The 17,457-nt window shown below is 46.2% G+C and overlaps 2 protein-coding genes across 3 annotated transcripts; one reads left to right on the top strand and one right to left on the bottom strand.

Annotated features, from left to right (window-relative positions):
* Window positions 1-10: 10 nt before the first annotated feature.
* Window positions 11-1,498, top strand: LOC147187576 (delayed-rectifier potassium channel regulatory subunit KCNS3-like). The gene has a single exon (XM_086101136.1). It carries the CDS (start codon window positions 11-13, stop codon window positions 1,496-1,498), a length of 1,488 nt encoding a protein of 495 aa, XP_085957262.1.
* A 7,221-nt stretch (window positions 1,499-8,719) lies between these two features.
* On the bottom strand, window positions 8,720-17,397 carry mideasa (mitotic deacetylase associated SANT domain protein a). 2 transcript variants are annotated; one of them, XM_086100695.1, is made up of 13 exons: window positions 16,854-17,397; window positions 14,979-16,500; window positions 13,207-13,422; window positions 12,667-13,009; window positions 12,405-12,471; window positions 12,179-12,321; window positions 11,977-12,080; window positions 11,720-11,795; window positions 11,056-11,144; window positions 10,802-10,945; window positions 10,184-10,300; window positions 9,745-9,911; window positions 8,720-9,656 (listed from the first exon to the last, which is right to left on the bottom strand). In XM_086100695.1, the coding sequence occupies exons 2-13, from the start codon at window positions 16,341-16,343 to the stop codon at window positions 9,395-9,397; spliced, it is 3,093 nt and encodes a 1,030-aa protein (XP_085956821.1). In that variant the 5' UTR covers window positions 16,344-16,500; window positions 16,854-17,397; the 3' UTR covers window positions 8,720-9,394. The 2 variants fall into 2 exon arrangements, with proteins under 2 accessions (XP_085956821.1, XP_085956822.1); XM_086100696.1 differs by having other exon boundaries at window positions 13,228-13,422; window positions 16,854-17,396.
* Between the last annotated feature and the right edge of the window lie 60 nt (window positions 17,398-17,457).

The raw sequence follows: 17,457 nt of genomic DNA on the forward strand, positions 1-17,457 counted from the left end.
CCTCAGGACCATGGGCTATGGGCAAATCCTCCACAGACGCGGCTACGATGAGCAGCAGCTTCGCCTCAACGTCGGAGGACTTTGCTTCGAAGTGGATGGAGACACGTTGCAGCAGTTCCCGCACACGCGTCTGGCCCGCCTGCTGCGCTGCCGGAGCGAGACGGCCATCCTGGAGCTGTGTGATGACTACAGCGCCGCCGACAAGGAGTATTACTTCGACCGGAATCCCAAGGTGTTCCTCTGCGTGCTCAACTTTTACCAGACGGGACGCCTGCACATGATGGAGGATGTGTGCGTGTTCTCCTTCAGCCAGGAGATTGAATATTGGGGCGTGCAGGAGTTCCACCTGGCTGACTGCTGCCGCAACTGGTTTCACGAGAGGAAGGAGTACATGAATCACCGGGACTGGGACGCCAGGAGCGAAGATGGACAGCAGCCCAGCTTCAACTCGTCCCTTGCGGAACTGTCGGCGCTGGATCAGGACCTGGCCAAGTTTGAGGGCGCATGGTGCGCCGAGTTGCGGAGTTATGTGTGGCTTAGGCTGGAGGATCCGGGTCACTCCCGAGCGTCGAAGATCATCGCCGTGGCGTCTCTCAGCGTTGTGTTGACGTCCATCATCGCCATGTGCGTCCACAGCATGCCCGAATTTCAGCACGTGGACGACAACGACAAGCCCATCGAGGACCCAGTCCTCGCCATCCTGGAGGTGATCTGCATCGTGTGCTTCTCCGCCGAGTTCATCATCCGGCTGATCGTGGCCCCCTCCTGCAGGAAGTTCCTCGGGAACCCCTTGAACATTATTGACATTGCCTCCATCCTGCCCTTCTACGCTACCATGGCTCTGGAAAAGGCTGACGAGGAGGGCGCCGAGGAGAACGAGGACATCGAGAACGTGGGGAAAGTGGTGCAGGTTCTCCGCCTTATGAGGGTCCTCCGAATCCTCAAACTGGCCCGGCACTCCATCGGGCTGCGAGCGTTGGGTGCCACCGTGCGTCACAGCTACAACGAGGTAGGCCTCCTTCTTCTCTTCCTCTCCGTGGGGATCTCCATCTTCTCCGCCCTGATCTACTTTGCGGAGAAGGAGGAAGAGGACACGGATTTGGGAACCATTCCATCCGGTTGGTGGTGGGCCACAATCACCATGACGACGGTGGGCTTTGGGGACGCGTGCCCCGTGACCCTGGCGGGGAAAATCGTCGCCACGGTGTGTATCATCTGCGGACTTTTGGTGGTGGCGCTGCCCGTTACCATCATTTTTAATAAGTTCTCCAAGTACTACCAGAGGAACCAAGCCATGGAGAGCCAGTGTATCCCCAAACTCGAGAGACAGGACCCTGAACTTCCTTATTACAAAATCAGGGACTTGTTCACCGAGAAGGTGTATCCGTTCCTCGGAAGCATCGCTCTCCGAAACAGTGTGGGCAGCGTCGGGGACGACACGGACGCCTCCAGCTTACAGGACATCGAAATGTACAATGTTGATACTTGTGACACTTAAATTGTAGTGGTTAAAAAAAAAAAAGAATACATAAAAAAATCGATTTAGATTTAGATGGGAAAAAAATATTAGTCGAATCAGACTGGCATGTACCATCCTTCAGTCATATCACACGCATGTATAGACACAAAACGCCACATTTAACAAGTTGTGTGTTTGTTTGTTTTTAAATGGAATGGACCAGACAGCCAAACAATACAAATGCAAAATGACGACACTCACAAGGAGCACGGAGATGACACACACTGAACTAACTGTGTGGTAAATGGCCAACCTTAGCCGCTGAGACATCACATTCGGCCAATGCCCCTTAAAATTACACATCCAAACAAATACTGTCATGGATTCCTGGCATTTCAATTCATATTAATTGGCAATTTTGTTTTCAAATAGGAGTATATTGAGTTAGATCAAGGTTGGTCATGGAACCAAGTACACATGAGCTCCTTGTAATTTTTTTCAAAAAAAATAAAATAATAATAATAACAATCCCTCCCAGCCACTCGGGAATCACCTGAACCTTGCTCTAAGCCTTGAAAGCCCATTTTCTGCTTGAGAAAACGGCAATGATGCATGCGGCAGGATCCTAATGTTCGTGTTTTATTTTTTTTCTGAGTAATCTACTATTGATTTGTCCACACTTACTCAGAGTCTTGAGTTTGTCGAACGGCAAAAGTATCGAGTCTTGGTTCGTTGATGCTCCACTAATTGCATTAAGGAACATTAAAATACACCTAATCCTAGGCAATATTTGTTTTTGGACACCTGTATTAGTTTTTTTGTTTGTTTTTTTAATGGGGGCCATGCTGGGCCATATCTTATGTTGAAATAAACAAGAGACTCTTTGCACTAACTTGATTTAAATTGTCCCACATTAATCATGGTGGTTACGTTAATTATTTTCTTGACTCGTGGCTCTGTTTTGAGCTGAAGTAAACTTAAAGTGAAGTGAAAACTATCGATTAGATCTCCCTTGATGTTATATTCTGCTTGGATAAGCTGCTGTTTGACCAAAACGATAAAAGCAGTGGCACCTTAACTTGTGAATTGAATTTCCCTCACTGAGCTTGTACCTTAATTCAGTGTGGATTGTGATGGGAACAAAAATACTTGAAAATCTTGACTTAACTTCAACATAGGAATACATTTTTGTTATTTTGTTCAATGACACCCTGAAAATTGTAACATAAAGCACCTGCGATTTCTTCTGTGGTCCACCTGTTGAGACACTTGGGATGTATTTTTTGTATAGAAATGAGAAATGCGTAAACTTGATCATAATAATAATAAGCATAAAATAAGCATCATTAAATTTGGTGCGGTGGTTGCGAAAAAATGTTAAGCACCCGTAATGGTCAAAGTCTGTGTCAGCACAAATGTCAGTGCTGCCTTAATGGCCTGTATTTCCATTCGACGCTACGACTTCATGCCTCCTCCGGGGCCTGATTTTGATAAACGAAACAGTGGACTTCATCCCATAAAGGCTCAAGTGGCGCGTCGTATGCGTTTGTAAACTCCGATCGAGATTTGATCCACGTCATCGTGAGATGGTGGACAACAAAAGCAGCGAGATGAAAGGTGCGACGGCACAATTGAGTTTCTGTCAGCCGAGATGTGCTCCATTTCACAACGGGCAGAGCAAGAAAATCAATAACTTTTATTGAAGCCTTTCCTTCATGTGCGATCGTTGTCAATGTTGTATTTGCGGCTGGACTGATTCGCAGGCTCTTGATGATTCTCAGGCTGCAGTCAGATATTTTCTCTTCGTGTTGTTTTTACAGCGACATCTTTATGGACTTTCCTGACTCATCAACAATTTGCAGTCACCACCGTCTCGCCTTGGGAATTCGCGTATGACAAACGTGGACTCCTGCCGAAACTCATATTTCTACTTTTCACGCGATATCTCATTGTGTTTTTATTTTTGTATCTAAACTCTGAATCATGATGACATCTGGCTATGAATAGCCCCTTTCATACTGCCCATGTAAGGCTTTCTTCGACATAGCTCGCTGTCTTGTGTGTACCAATGCGGGATGGGAAGTTTTATGGTGGCGGGTTGTGCCTTTGGTTGCTTCCGTCCAACTCCAACCAACTCTGCCTGGCAACAGGTGAAATCACATAAGTGAAGGAAAGACATAAGTCAATAAGACATATAAGTCATAGATTTAGAATGCTCCACATTAGAGAAGACCAATAACTCATGAGGTCAAGGTATCTTCACCTTGCCTTGGACTTGGAGGGGTGGCTTATCCCATTAAGGACATTGGAATCCTGCTGCATTCCTATTAGCCTCTGTGCCCATTCTACATTAGAGTCATCAGTCAAGCAAACCAGCAGAACCACATCATAAAGGCTCCTGTGTGTGTGTCATCTCCTGTTTACACCAGACAAATGAACAGCAATGTGTGATGTACAAGACACAGTAACGCCGCTTTAGCAAAAAAAAAATATATATATATATATATTGTTCAACAGTGTCTCCCCTTCTGTTAATCACCAGCCCACACACATTACATAAACTACATGCGGCATTTGTGTAACGGCTTTGTGAGTAACAGAGGAGCTGAGCGATACTGGACGCCCCCCCCCCCCCCCCCCCAAGTGACCATGAAAAGTTGATGGGATAAAAAATGGCCAGTTCATCGCTGATCTGCTGCTGCGGCGGCGGCTCTTCGCTGCGATGATGGAACACTCGCTATCCACGGAGAGCCACAATGGCGAGAGCATGAATTTAATGGAGGCAGTAAAAAGAGGCCAGGCGGGGCGGGCGTTGAATCCTGCAAATGAGTCCCAAAGAAGGGAGGATGGCCAAGATGTAGTGATTCAGTCACAGGATAAACACGCTTGCCTGCATGGTAACAATTATCCTTTCCAAGATGCCTCTGAATTGATGAGTAATTAGCTAATTGCTCAGATGTGGATTTTAAGGATGAAAAATAACACACCATAATATTGTACCTATTCAGAGCAGCCAATCTTTATTTCAACGGTGCGTCCTATCTAAAATTCAATAATGGCACAACACCTCTCTGAGCTCATCGTTACAGCACTAATATTAATTGTTCTGATTAAAAGATGAAGAGTGTTTGATTGTGGGTATTGTTCTTGTCTGTCTCGGCGTTGCTGCTGAATCATTTATGTTCGGTCCGCTGCCTAAAGGGTTGAAGCACCGCAACGTACATGCTAATTAGCGTTAGAAAGCATTAATCTAGTGTGACCTTTTGCAGGCGATTGTTTGGCTGTTTTAAATTCACAAAGGGTAATTTTTGTTTTATGTTTAGTTAGACTGTAAGCTTCAGCTGGGACGGACGGGTATTGATCAAGGTCCAGCCTGTTTTCTGATCACATAAATGTTCAAATAAATGAATACCTACTTTTAACCTACCCTTTCGAGACAGCTCATCTGGATTTACAGTATGTTTTTTTTTTTTGTGGAGTCTGGAGTGCCCAATTGTCCAGGTAGGCAAGCAGTGCAGGAGTCTCAAAAGGTTTTTTATTTTCGAAAACCATAAGAAGAAACCCAAAGCCAGACAAGAAATGTGGTGGGTGAGCTACTAATGTTAAAAAAGTTACTTTATACAACATTTGCTAAGTGCGCACACATTCGCAAACCTTTGCCGCTCAATGAAATATGGCCTTAAGGAAACAAGAGCATATCTTCTTTTAGCTTAGCTCAGCATGTATGATATCATTAAGCACTGGCCATCCAATTGCGTCCACTCAGCCATTTGGGAACATCAATAAATGGTTGTAATTAAAAATCAATGAGAATCTATGGCTTCATTGAATTCTTAAATGTCTTCACTGTAGCCCACTCTATGTGATGGGTTTACGCACTTTGGTTTTCATCTTGCTCCACTCTGCAGTTTTGGGGATTTTTTTATTCCTTGGGGGCATTCCAAGAAAATGTGAACAATCAATACAGACTGATGGGAATCATCGATCATGAACTTAATGGACGATGATGGTGTTAGGCCGCTTGCCCGCAATGAGGGTATACGAGAAGCTCTGTGAGAGTATCAAAACTTTCAAAAGGGATCGCGTTTACATTCTTTTAAAAAGTTAAAGTCTTGGTGTGCTAATATTGGCGCTATGGCAACACTCTAAATATCACAAGGTCAAAGTGATTAAAACTAATACCTGCAGCAAAGTAAGGACACCAGCGGCACTCTCCCCTCTCCCTCAAGGTTGCTTCATCCATAACGGGGCTCCACATTGCCAAGTTTGACAGAGCATTGCTTTGCCTTTTTTTAATGGACGTTAAAATGGCCACTGTGAGAGCAGGCGCCAAAGACATTATTCACTGGCAAATTGGCTGCCACATTGCTGGTCATGGCCCCTCCCATGATGGCTATGATTGGCCACAGAGATGACCTTGTGAATAATTGATAATTGACTTTTTTTTTCTCTACCCCTGACCAGCCAGGTTGCCGCAATGAATTTGCGGGGGGGCAATCACGTGGGTTCATTTCAAAGTTAGTTTGAAGCTCTAGATTGGTAGGTTTTGTCACTTCAACCTCCTTTGCACTACCAGGGAAAATGGTTGAAGCATCTTATACTCTTTGCGAGTGAACAAATAAAGCGTAGGACCAAATCCAAGAGCAATTCCGTGAGTCAGTTCATAATGGAAGGAATGTTTATATAAATGAACATTAATGGTGTCATTTCAGCGTATTTATGTTCAACTTGTAAAGCAAGAAAGGCCTTTGGCGTGAGGCGAATGCCTTGTCTGATAATGCACAGGGCGTAAATCGTTGGCAGCAAATTGAACTAACGGCTTTCTGCGTGCTCTCTGGGAGACAATAATTCTCAGTTAGATTCCCGCACATCAGCGCAAAATGATGCGATTGATGGAAGCATACACTAGCTGGATGGGATTTATGTGACGCCGTCTTCCTTTGGGCACGCGCCAAAGACAAAACAAAGAAATCATCGCTAGTTAGGAGGCGAGCGATATGTCGTCATTTCAGAATTTGATGTTTTTATGAGGTTTATTCCAGCAGATGCGGAGGCAAAAATGCCATTAACGGGTTTGGGCTATTCCACATTGAAAGTTGAGTGGGGAAAGTTGGGTTCCTGTAACTTTGGCTTCAACGGAGATACATGAACAAAATCTAAGAGTGGGAGTCAATAGAAGGGCAGCATAGTCAGTTCAAATGAGATAAAAATTGAACGCTTGTCATAAGCAAAACAAACCCAAAAAAAAGCTCCTGTAAAGTGTTGTGACTTCCGAAGTACTACATCACCTTCCCATCGGAGGAGAGGGAGAAGCATGTTGATGACTTTTTGACGGATGTCACTTTCAGGATCCATCCCATCTGATGACGGATGACAGCGAGATCATAAAAGAGTCAGCTGCAAAGTGTTGGCTCAGGGCTTTGAGAGAAACATCCTCCTGCGACTAAAAACAGGCTGATGGGCTTGGTGCAAATCAACTGAGGTCACTGGAGCATGTCGAGTCGCCATACTTGTACAAAGATGACATAATGTGCAGAGGAACGCGCGCTGTTGTCGCATGCTTGAAGTGTGAAATCTGCACGACAGCGCATCATATGCTGCTTGCTGCTAAGGATCACGACCTCTGGTACCCAAGTCCCCGGTCCTATCCAGCCTGTTTTTGATGTCTCCCTCCGCCAAGACACCTGGTTCAAAGGATCAGCTCCTCAGCAGGCTTTTTCAGAAGCTTGATAATGATCAGGCAAATCGAACAGAGAGGCAAATCTTTGAAAACATGTCAGCGCCGGTCAGCTCAGAGATGGATGCACTCGAAGATGGGCTATTCGAACAAGCGTGTGAGAGGCAACGCTGCTGACCGTGGCTAAAAACTCTCACGGGAGGGGCGGGGTGGAGAGTTTAATTCCATTAAGTTAGCCCGCAAATGAGGACGACGTCTTCCTTTAAAATGCATGGCTTCAACATGACAGGTGGATAAGCAATCAAATGATATGTGGGTCAAGAGGTCAGCGGAGGGGAGTATAGAGAGGTGCAGATGACATTGAAATTGAGCTTTGGGCCCTTGTCACTTATATGGCTTCGAAAGTCATTACAAGGAGTGATTTAACCCCCCCCCCTCCCCCACATCAAGGACACCTGGATGTGAGGAAGGGTGGAGAGGTGACGTCGAGCAGCGTGCACTCACTTGCACACTCACACAGCAACTTTTAGTACAAATGAGGTTCAGCTCTTGGTGGATATTCTTTGACTTCTCTTCACAGCATTTGTTGGAGCTGCTCCTTCATTTGGGATAAATATTCGGAAAAGATTTTCCTCTGAATGGTCACCTACGTTCTGCAAGAATCAAAATTCAAGATCCAGCGCGAGATCCAAGAGCTAGTTCCAACGTTCTTTACAAAGTTATTGACTAATATGTGGTCATAGATGACCACAAAATATCCATCCGCCCATTCTCTATTCCACTTATCCTCATTATGGTTGCGGGCGTGCTGGAGCTGAACCACAATATCACGACAGAGATTGTCTTCGGTTGCATTATTAGTCATGAAGGCAAGATGTTTAACCGACGCTTGCATATGGCACTGGCATCGATGATAAATTATGATGCTTTTTTTTTTTTAAACAAAGATATAATTTCCAGACCAATAACGTGCCCAGGATATACAGTATGATTATCTCCTTCAGCACGGTGGTTGGGAATCACAGGTCAATGAAATGCATGGCAGTGACCGTGACCCAAAGGCCTCGACTGGATCTCATCTACCCATGTGACAGGCTGTCCTGCCATGTCCTTAGGGTTGAGTGCATCCTGGGGAGACAGAGCTCTCGTGTGGACACTGTTGAAATTTGAGCCTTCCCTTTATAGCTGTTGTGAAAGAATAACGCGCTTTGCTAACATCTTGTGACCAGAATTTGAAATGCAACTTGACTGTCATTCGCGATAACGCTTCAAGAGCCACAGATTCGATTCATCCAGGGGAAAATAGTCACTATGGATATTATTAATTATTTGAGGTGTTAAATGTTCAAGGCTGATGTTCAAAAATCTGTTAGAAATTCAAATGTAAATACAGAGGGTAAAAATATCCTACTGCACAAACATATCCGACTGAAAGGCTGAGCAAAATGTATACGCATGGGGGGAAAAAAAGGGGGTTAGTGCTGACATCGTAGGGCAGTTATTGAATAAAATTATCCAATTCAAACAAAATTAATAAAAGCATTGTTTTGTACCTGCAATTAAATGTCAGTACGACTAATATGATTGTTCTCAACACTTAACTTTTATTTTCAATTCACAAGTTATATTGTATCTGATAGGATACATTTATATTACCAAAATCATTGAAAAAAGCATAAATAGAGCAAACTTTATATATACTTTTTTTTTTTTTACATATTACTTTTAAAGGTTATTTAGTTGTAAAAAAAGTACAACCAAACTTAAAATAGAACCGGCATCATTCAACGCAACATTTTCACACTCTGCAAAGTATTTTTGAAAACAAGCCATGGGCACATTGGAATTAAAAGGAACCATAAACAACATTTTGTTCTGTGTTAATTACAAACGATCTGATCTTGAATACCAAAATACCCAGGGAACGTCCCAATACGGAAAATTTGCCAAAAAGAGTTAATTAAATAAAAGGATACACAGTACTTGTAAAAAGGCAGCATTGGCAAAAGCGGACTGTATAAGTGCATTTCGACAAAAATAAAGACATTTGTAATATTCAAAACGATACAATTGAAAATATGGAGTGCTGGCCTGGTTGATGAATATGTACACCCCTTTTTTTTTTTTAAATCAGCCAGGAGAGGAGTGCAAGAGTTACACAGGAAGACTTAAAAGATTTCTTTTGTGCTTTTTCTGCTCTCGTTGATCATTTTCGTCCATCCCTTCAAATCCATTGAGCCGCAAATTCCAGTTTGGTCTCAGCGCCAGTCCTCGTCGTTGTCGTCCTCCTCCCCCTCTGACGAGTCCTCCTGGCTGCTGGGCTCCCCCTGGTTCTCGGCTCCGTTCCCTCCTTGGTGGGATGCCGCCGCCGCTACCGCTAACAAGGCTTCCTTGCGGGCTTGGGCAGCCGCCGCCGCCGCCTGCTCCTCCGCCGCCCGTTGGCGCAGAGCCGCGGCTTTCTTCTCTTGCTCGGCGTGGCTCTTCATGTGGGCGCTGCGACTCTTCACTTTGTTGAACACCCTGACGCACACCGGAACAACAGTCAGGACACGGAGTACCACGCTTAATGTTAACCAAAGTGGACTTTCTGCGACGGCTTTGGTCGTACCTGCCGCACTTCTTGCATGGAAATACTGCGTCAGGATCTTGCGTGGGCTTGACTGGCACTTTTGTTTTCTTTGCTGCAGTGTCGTTGCGAGGCCTGTGCGGACCTGATGTGTAGGCAGCATCCTTGACAATGTTCTGCGGCTCTTTGACCACCAGCCTCGTACCCGCCTGGAGAACAAGTTGCTTTGTTATTGTCGAGAAGACTGCACAAAACATGAAAGAGGATCTCTTCCTAGCAATAACTGCTGTCCTTATCCAAATGCTGCCCTTTTAATCAGAAACCCTTATTTAGTCATAGTTAGTCGTGGTAAATAAAATTCCGTTCTTCCAAAAAAATTATATTTGATTGTAAGACCAGAAATAGAATGCTTGCATTCTGATATCGATCTTTACATGAAATATGAACACATTCTTTCACGACCAATTGTGGCTACACTCACATAGTCATGTGCCTGAAGTGAGTGAGCCACCATTGCTTGCTGGTTGTTCTGCTGCTCAGACGACAGCTCTTTCTTGTCGTCCGTGTGTAGGTGCGTGGGTTTAGATTGCTGAGAGCTCTAAGGAATCACAAAAGAGTCACAAAGTAGGTCCAACCATGACAACTTTTAAAAGACTCATTTTCGGTTGTGACCCCGAATTAATCCACCAGATGTTATTTATTGACGGTAATCGAATGGGAAAGCACCCCGCCGCCCACCACACTGCCAAGGGGGAAAAAAATTGTCATAAGCAGATGTCATATAAAATAGAAAGCTCTCCTTGCTTGGATCGAGTAAAACGGCCATCTATGTACATGTTCTTGAACAAACAAACTTATTCCATACGCCTCCAAAAAGCTGAAATGGTGTGCTTATTTTGTCAATAAATTTATTTGTCAGCTGACATTGGACCAAAGGCACCGTACACCCTGGAGAGGTCGCCAGCCAATCATAAACATTCATATTCACAATTTGGCCATTGGTTGACTTAACGTGCATGTTTTGGAAACACGCTAAATATTTTATTAATATAAATATAGATATATTAAAAATAAATAAAACAAGCAAAGCAATTTCTACCTTGATGTCCACCACAGCCTCTGTGTATTTATCCACAGGCGAGTTTGAAGGGCCGTAGGTTAAAATCCCGTTGCGGGTGATCTTGACTTGCTTTTTGTACGTGTAGTAGAACTCAACACACTGGGCCACTGTTTTGGTCTGCACCTGAAAAGGAAAATAACACCCGTCAAGACTTTCTGTCATCATTCGTTCACTATCGGCAGAAAAAAAATGGCAACTTGTCAACTTGTGTGGCTAAAAGTGGAGAGGCGCACCAGCTTCTGCACCAAGATGAAATCCTTGCAATAGGCAGACATCCCTTTGTTGAAGTAATGCTTTTCCTCGGCACTCCACCGATCGGCGCCTGCAAGAAAATCCCGCGGGGAAGTGTCGTGAAAGTGAAATCGGCGGAATGGCGACACTAATGTTTAGGGGAGAAACAAAAAAATGAGGGTCTCCTTTGCTACTTCCAGCATCCGATTTCTACTCTTATTTTGACAGTTATGGGCGTGGTTTCAACAGAGCCCAAGTTGAAGTGAAACTAAACACTTGCACTCCCTGAAGACTTTGGCTCGATATAGAATCACCGCTCATGGATTCCTATCAAGTGGCCTGCATCGTTCCACCCATCAGTCAAACGAAAAGCAGTCTTCAAACACCACTCAGGCCAAACTTTAATGACGTCATTGCTGTTACGTAATTACAACGTATCGGATCACTGTCAGCGGGTTCATTTTTTTTTTTCAGAAACAATGTCCCAGGCTTTCAAGAAACACAAAGTATTGATTGGAGTGCGAGTTGAATTTCCCCTTGATGGACTATAATGTGCAAACTAAATACAAATTCAAAATACTGTAGTGTATCTCAAAGTAGTACTGAAGAGTCAGCAAGCCGTAAACGCATCTGCCCAATGCACTAGCTTTCATGAACACAACTAACCTGAGTAGTGATAATCTGCCAGTTGATGGCCTTTCGGGAAGATTGGACCCTGATGCAGTAAACGTCGGAGGGTCTCCTAAACAAAACAAACCCCAGAAAACTCCAAATACTGCAGAAAGTCAAATACAAACTCGAAAACGTTCGCATGTTGAAGTAGCTGACATTATGACGGCGCCGTGCCTCCATTTTCAGGGGTCAGAGTGAACATAAAGAGTGCAAATACAATCGATAAATCACTGCGACAATTATCAACTCACAATGAAATCGCCTCCACTTTCATGTAAACAATGCAGAGCCAACTCCTGGTTGGTTCCTCCTCCGCTGAGCACACTGGAACAAGCCATGTTCATCAGGTTCTCTACTAGAAAGGACAACATGAGGAGGAGGAAGAGGATGTGAGTGAGTGGGCAGATGGCGATCCGGAACAAGTGAAAACAACATTCGACGAAAGCGACGAACCACTCTCCGCGTCTCTGTGTTCAAGCTGGCCATCACGCAAAGGAAGCCAAACCAAGTCGGCCTTGTGCGGGTCAAATTGAGCCAAAGGTTGGTGTCGCAACTCAGGAACCTCCGCTTGGTACGGCTGCCCGATGTTGATGCGCCTGCACGCAAACGGAAGCGGCGGGTGAAGACGCTGGCGCGGTGGCGGCCGCCTGGAGGCTTTGTGTGTGAAAATCCAGCTTACGGCTCGAGGCTGACGGGCGTGGCGTCGGTGATCAAGGGCAGAACCGGCGGTGTGATGTCTGAACTTGCTGGAAAAAAACAAAAAAAAACAGAAACAATATAAGATACAGTATGTGGTGAATTGGATGGCGCCTGGTTGCTCCAAAACTCCCACACAATGGAAAGCTTTAGTGTTTATTTGTTGTCCTTGATATTCGTCTTAAGGTCCAATCGAAACTCAAATGGTTTCCCCAGACCCACACAAGACTGGGCGGAGGACTTACTGGAGCGCAGGAGGCTTCTGGTGGCCGTCTTGGGCGTTGCAAGCGGCGGGAGGATCTGGTTGCTCACGGCAAAGTTGGTGAGGAAAGTGGAGAAGTAGAGTCCCGAGCCTTCTCGTACGGGGGATAGGATGGGCGGGGGCGTATAGGGGGGCAAGGCGAGCGGGTTGTCCGGCAAGCGCACGGGGGAGCGCAGGTTGCTTTGGTAGGCGGTGATGCTGGAGTAAACGGACGCCGGGATCAGCGTGGAAGGTCTGGGCGGAGGGATGATGAGAGGCTCGGGCCGGGGTCTGCGCTTTTGTTTGGTTTTTCCCTCCTCGTCCAGTCCGGGATCATTCTCTCCGTCCTAGAGTGAGCAAGAAGAGAACTTACAGATCTGGCGTGAAAACCGACACACTGGTACCACATGTAGTGTATTTCCCCAAATAGGTGGAACAATTGATGCCATTCAGCCAATCAAATAAGGATGCCAAAAGTGTGACATTCGATCCTGCTTCAAATGCGCAAAAGCAACGCTAAATCTTAAGTCCTCCAAGAAGCAACCTGCTCAAAGTTGTCTGTCACCGAGTTTCTGAGAGATCTGCGGCGAGCCACGATGACGGACGGCTTGCAGTCAGACGTCACCGAGGGCCGCTCGGCCTGGCCCGCTCGTCCGTGTGCCGGCGCGCCGTGACCGGGTAGTGGGAGCCTGTGAACTGGCACCGACACAGGCATGATTAAAGGGACCATGGTGGCGTGTTTGCCTCGAGGAACGTCTCCCTGTTGTGGAACAGAAGCAAAGCAAAATGGATTATACAGACAACAATCAACCATTTTTAATCACAGAAGAATTCCAAATGTATTTTGGTTTTCAGACCCAATGACAAGGACGTGGCAAAACAATTTGGAGGAATATTTGGCTCAAATTACACTTTTTGGAGAGTGTATGCCAAAAAAAGTGAATTCAAATAATAAACAGTATTGTTTGTTTGTTTGTTTGTTTTTTAGCAATTAATTATGCTGAGAAATATATTTTCAGAACCAGTACAAAAATAACTTTTTCATGTCCAAAAGCAAAGCGTATGCTCCACGTTCACTCCCGCATAAAAAGCACAAGATAACTGCTACGGACTTGTCATGAATTATTAACTGACTAATGAAATGTTTCATTTTGAATCAAAAGACGGCAGGATCGGCCCGGCGGTCGACTGGGCGTTGTGAACGGCAAAGCGAAAGCATTTCGGTGTGTTCTGGGCAAAGAGGGAGCGCAACTTTTCAGGCCGGCCCCCTCCCTTGGAGTTCTCGATGGCTGAGCGGGGAGCCTGAGGAATGTGGAGGTGTGCAGACATGCAGCGGCCACCGCGCACTTGTGTGCAACAGCACAATGACTTGCACTCCCATAAATCGTATACTGTTACCTGCACCCAGTCGACGCGAGTGCAATTTACTCATTATTGCGGTCGGTTAGGGAAGCTGCAAGGGAGAAAATACAAGCGGCTGCTCCACTGGCAATGTCAACACGTAAGGTATGAATGCTCAGCGACAAGACAATTAACTGAGACATTAAAGAGGCCACTTGCAACATCTCATGAGAACCAATTCGAAATGTCGGCCTTTTACAAAGACTGCGTCAAAGACAGGAAAATTGGTTTCCTCAGACACCTTTGTGAGGGTCAGAATAGAGCGCAATGCAGTTCCAGACTGATACAAACTATTCCTGAGCATGATTAGCAATCATTCAGTGCCCAGATGTATTTTTTTTTGTGTGTGAAAAGGCTTTGCTCTTAAAAAAAAAAAAAATTTTTTTTTAATATACCGCTAGATATATGCGGATATACTATATATTGGAATTTATTAAACTGACCCAATGTTGTTGTCAGTTTGAGCACTATCACAGCTGCTTTTCTGCACAAATGCTTCGAGAAGTGTCGTAGGCAAGTTGGCACAGGGGACTGCAAAACTTGGAATAAACAAAACCAAGAAAGTGGTGATGAAAGACTTGGGAGGAAGTTTGACACTGAACTAGGGAGTTCTTCCTCTTTAAACCTACAGCTTGCCTTTTGTCACTCTAACTCACTGCATGTTGGACAAACTTACATTTGGCAGCTTGCTAATTAACAAGTATATTAAACATACATGTGATAAGGGATTTTTTTTTTCTAAACCAAAACATTGTGAACTAGGGTACACCCTGAAGTGGTCACTAGCCAATCACAGGGTGCAAACAGACAAAAGTAAAGCCTTCAATGAAGCTATTATGCATGTCTTTGTAATGTGGAAATACAGCGTGATAAACGGCCAAAAAAACAGAAGTGATGTAGTCAAGCATTTTTAACCTCAGTTTTGCAAGCGGACAGCGATTCAGGCATGGAGGGCATCTCGGACGCCTTCTGGGCAAGAGTCTCCAGGTTGATCTCCTTGGACGCCCTCCGTTTCCTACGGGTGCTCTGGATGACTCCCCCCGTCGCGGCTGCGGCGTCCCCTGGCCGCGCAGCCTGCTGCACAGATACTCCATTCTGGGAGCTTTCTTTGGGTGCTTGAGGCCACATGTTGGTCGAAGGCGGGGCCAAGGGGGACTGGCCGTCTCTGGAAATGCGGCGCGAGCGTCTCGGGATGGCCGGCGTTGCGTCCGAAGGTTCCAAGGGGTATGGCTCAGGTTGGACTTCGTTTGGCGACTCTGCTATCGGCGCCGCTTCCTTTTTGGACACGACATCGGGCGGACAGGGTTCCGAAGGCTGATGGGTGACGAAATTAGGAGGTTGCGTGTCCTGCTGGGGGATGTTCTGTCCTTGCTGCTGCTGATGCATTTTGTGCATTTGTTGCTGTCGCTCATGTAGCTGCTGCTGCTGCTGCTGCTGTTGTTGATGATACTGTTGTTGCATATGCTGCATTTGTTGCTGTTGCATTTGCTGCTGTTGCTGCTGCTGCTGCTGAAGTTGCTGCTGCAGCTGTAGTTGGTGCTGTTTCTGCAACTGCTGCTGCTGTTGCAACTGCTGCTGCTGCTGCTGCTGCATGTGGTGAAGCAGCTGTTGTTGTTGCTGTTGCGTCTTGGGCTGCTCGCCGTAAGGCAAGCCCTGCATTCCCTTGTTGCCCGGGAAAACCGAGTAGTATCCCTGCGGGAACTGCTGCTTGTTGAACGTCGTCTGGAAGGGCTGCAGGATGGAGCCCTGCATGTTGTGAGCAGGCACGTGGGCCGCACCCTGCAGCTCCGCGCTTTTGTGCTGATATGCCTGCAGCTGCGCCTGCTGCATGGCATGCTGCTCCCATTCCAGCCCCCTGGCCTGAGCCGGAGCCCGGGGTGAATCTCTGTAAACCTGCTGATTTTCGCTGCTCATCTGAAGAGGGTCGTGGACTACCTTATGGAATGCCATCTGCCCTCGGGCGTTCACGCCACCCATATACGCCCCAAAGTTCTGGCTCCAACCTGGCACAGGAGCTTCCTGAGGCCAGCTGGGAGCTTGTAAGGAGTCCTGGTGCACCCACTTTACCGGGGCCACCTGCTGATAAGGCGGGAGAACCTGAGGCCCTTTCTCTGGGTTGTATACACCAGAGCTGCCAGCTGAGTCACTCTGGATTGACTCCAACGACGGAGGACCTAGTCCGTAATAAACCTCCCCTGAATGCTGCAAGGGCTCTTTCATTGCCGCCACTGCCCGATGCTTGCTGCTCTTGTCTGTACTCATTTGAGGAGGAAGACTCATGGCGAGATCTTGACGTCCGGGTCTCGTAGTGGGCTTTTACTTCCTGCGCTTGTCTTTTGTACTCAGATGGCATGTGGAAGGATCAATCCGAAAGGAAATGTAGAATCTCAACTCAAGTTTGAAGCCTTTTCTTCACATCCTCTTTTGGGTGCCGCACCTTTAAAAAACATGACACTTTATTTACCCCCGGAGAAAAACAGAAAGTAAATAGGAAAATGGAGGCCCAGGCATAAAGGTCAAAGAGCATGCACGCTTAAAAGTCAACAATCAAAACATTATGTCATGTTTCTGTCCGGCAAAAAAAAAGGACATTCTGATTCAGTCAGCAGCAAAGGGGAGGCCCTTGGACAGCATAGCTTCTATTTGGCCGAACTAGAAATACAGGAAATGAAGGTGATCGTGCACTCGAGCTTATAGCCGCTGGTGGCTGTTGAAAAAGCAGCAATAAGGAAGCATTGGAAGCACTGGGGCGATTATGCAACACACGAGCCACAATGTAGAATGTAATACCTTATGAATGACACCGTTGGTTTTCCATGCCCGGCCCCGAAGAGTCCATTTGGTGGTGATCAAAGTCATGCAGATCCATGAAGGGATTGTGCGCCACAAATGTCATAACTCTCGCTGTCTCGTAACTTTCACCCGGAGTTTCCAGGCGCGGAAATATGGCGAACGGGCGAGTCCACACGGGTGAAATCCTCCAAACCGATTTGCTGCAACCGCTCGTTCACGTCGTAGTCACAATGTTCCACATTGTATCCGCGAAATCGTGCTTTTCCTGGAAGTCCGCAACTTTTCTCTCCCCCGCTCGGCCGACTTTTCAGTCTCGCGCAGCCACAGCGTGTGGAAACGCTGCGATTTCCGCACGTTGGAACGTGGCGCGGTTAGAGTGCGCCGTTGATCGAAAGTCCCGCAACATAACGCACGTAACGCTACGGTTTAAAAAAAAAAGGTGTGTAAATGAACAGAAATCGGTGCAAAAAAGTAGCGAAGAACGCCACACGGCGCCTCACCCACAAACAGATCAGAGCTTATCCTGTTTTCCAACCTGCAGCCTTAGCCCCGCCCATTGCATCCTCGTACGATCGTTTTGTTACACCACTTAGCCCGAGGC

The sequence above is a fragment of the Hippocampus guttulatus genome, chromosome 20 (genome assembly GCF_054856545.1).
Source record: "Hippocampus guttulatus isolate MCC_2025c chromosome 20, RoL_Hgut_1.0, whole genome shotgun sequence".
NCBI lineage: Eukaryota > Metazoa > Chordata > Actinopteri > Syngnathiformes > Syngnathidae > Hippocampus > Hippocampus guttulatus.

Excerpts from the sequence above, each read along its gene's own strand:
- mideasa (XM_086100695.1), bottom strand. The coding sequence starts at position 16,343 with ATGAGTCTTCCTCCTCAAATGAGTACAGACAAGAGCAGCAAGCATCGG. Across the intron at positions 12,081-12,178 it reads ACACAGAGACGCGGAGAGTG|TAGAGAACCTGATGAACATG; the intron begins GTTCGTCGCTTT and ends TGTCCTTTCTAG. Across the intron at positions 11,796-11,976 it reads AAAGTGGAGGCGATTTCATT|GAGACCCTCCGACGTTTACT; the intron begins GTGAGTTGATAA and ends TGTTTTGTTTAG.
- LOC147187576 (XM_086101136.1), top strand. The coding sequence starts at position 11 with ATGGGCTATGGGCAAATCCTCCACAGACGCGGCTACGATGAGCAGCAG.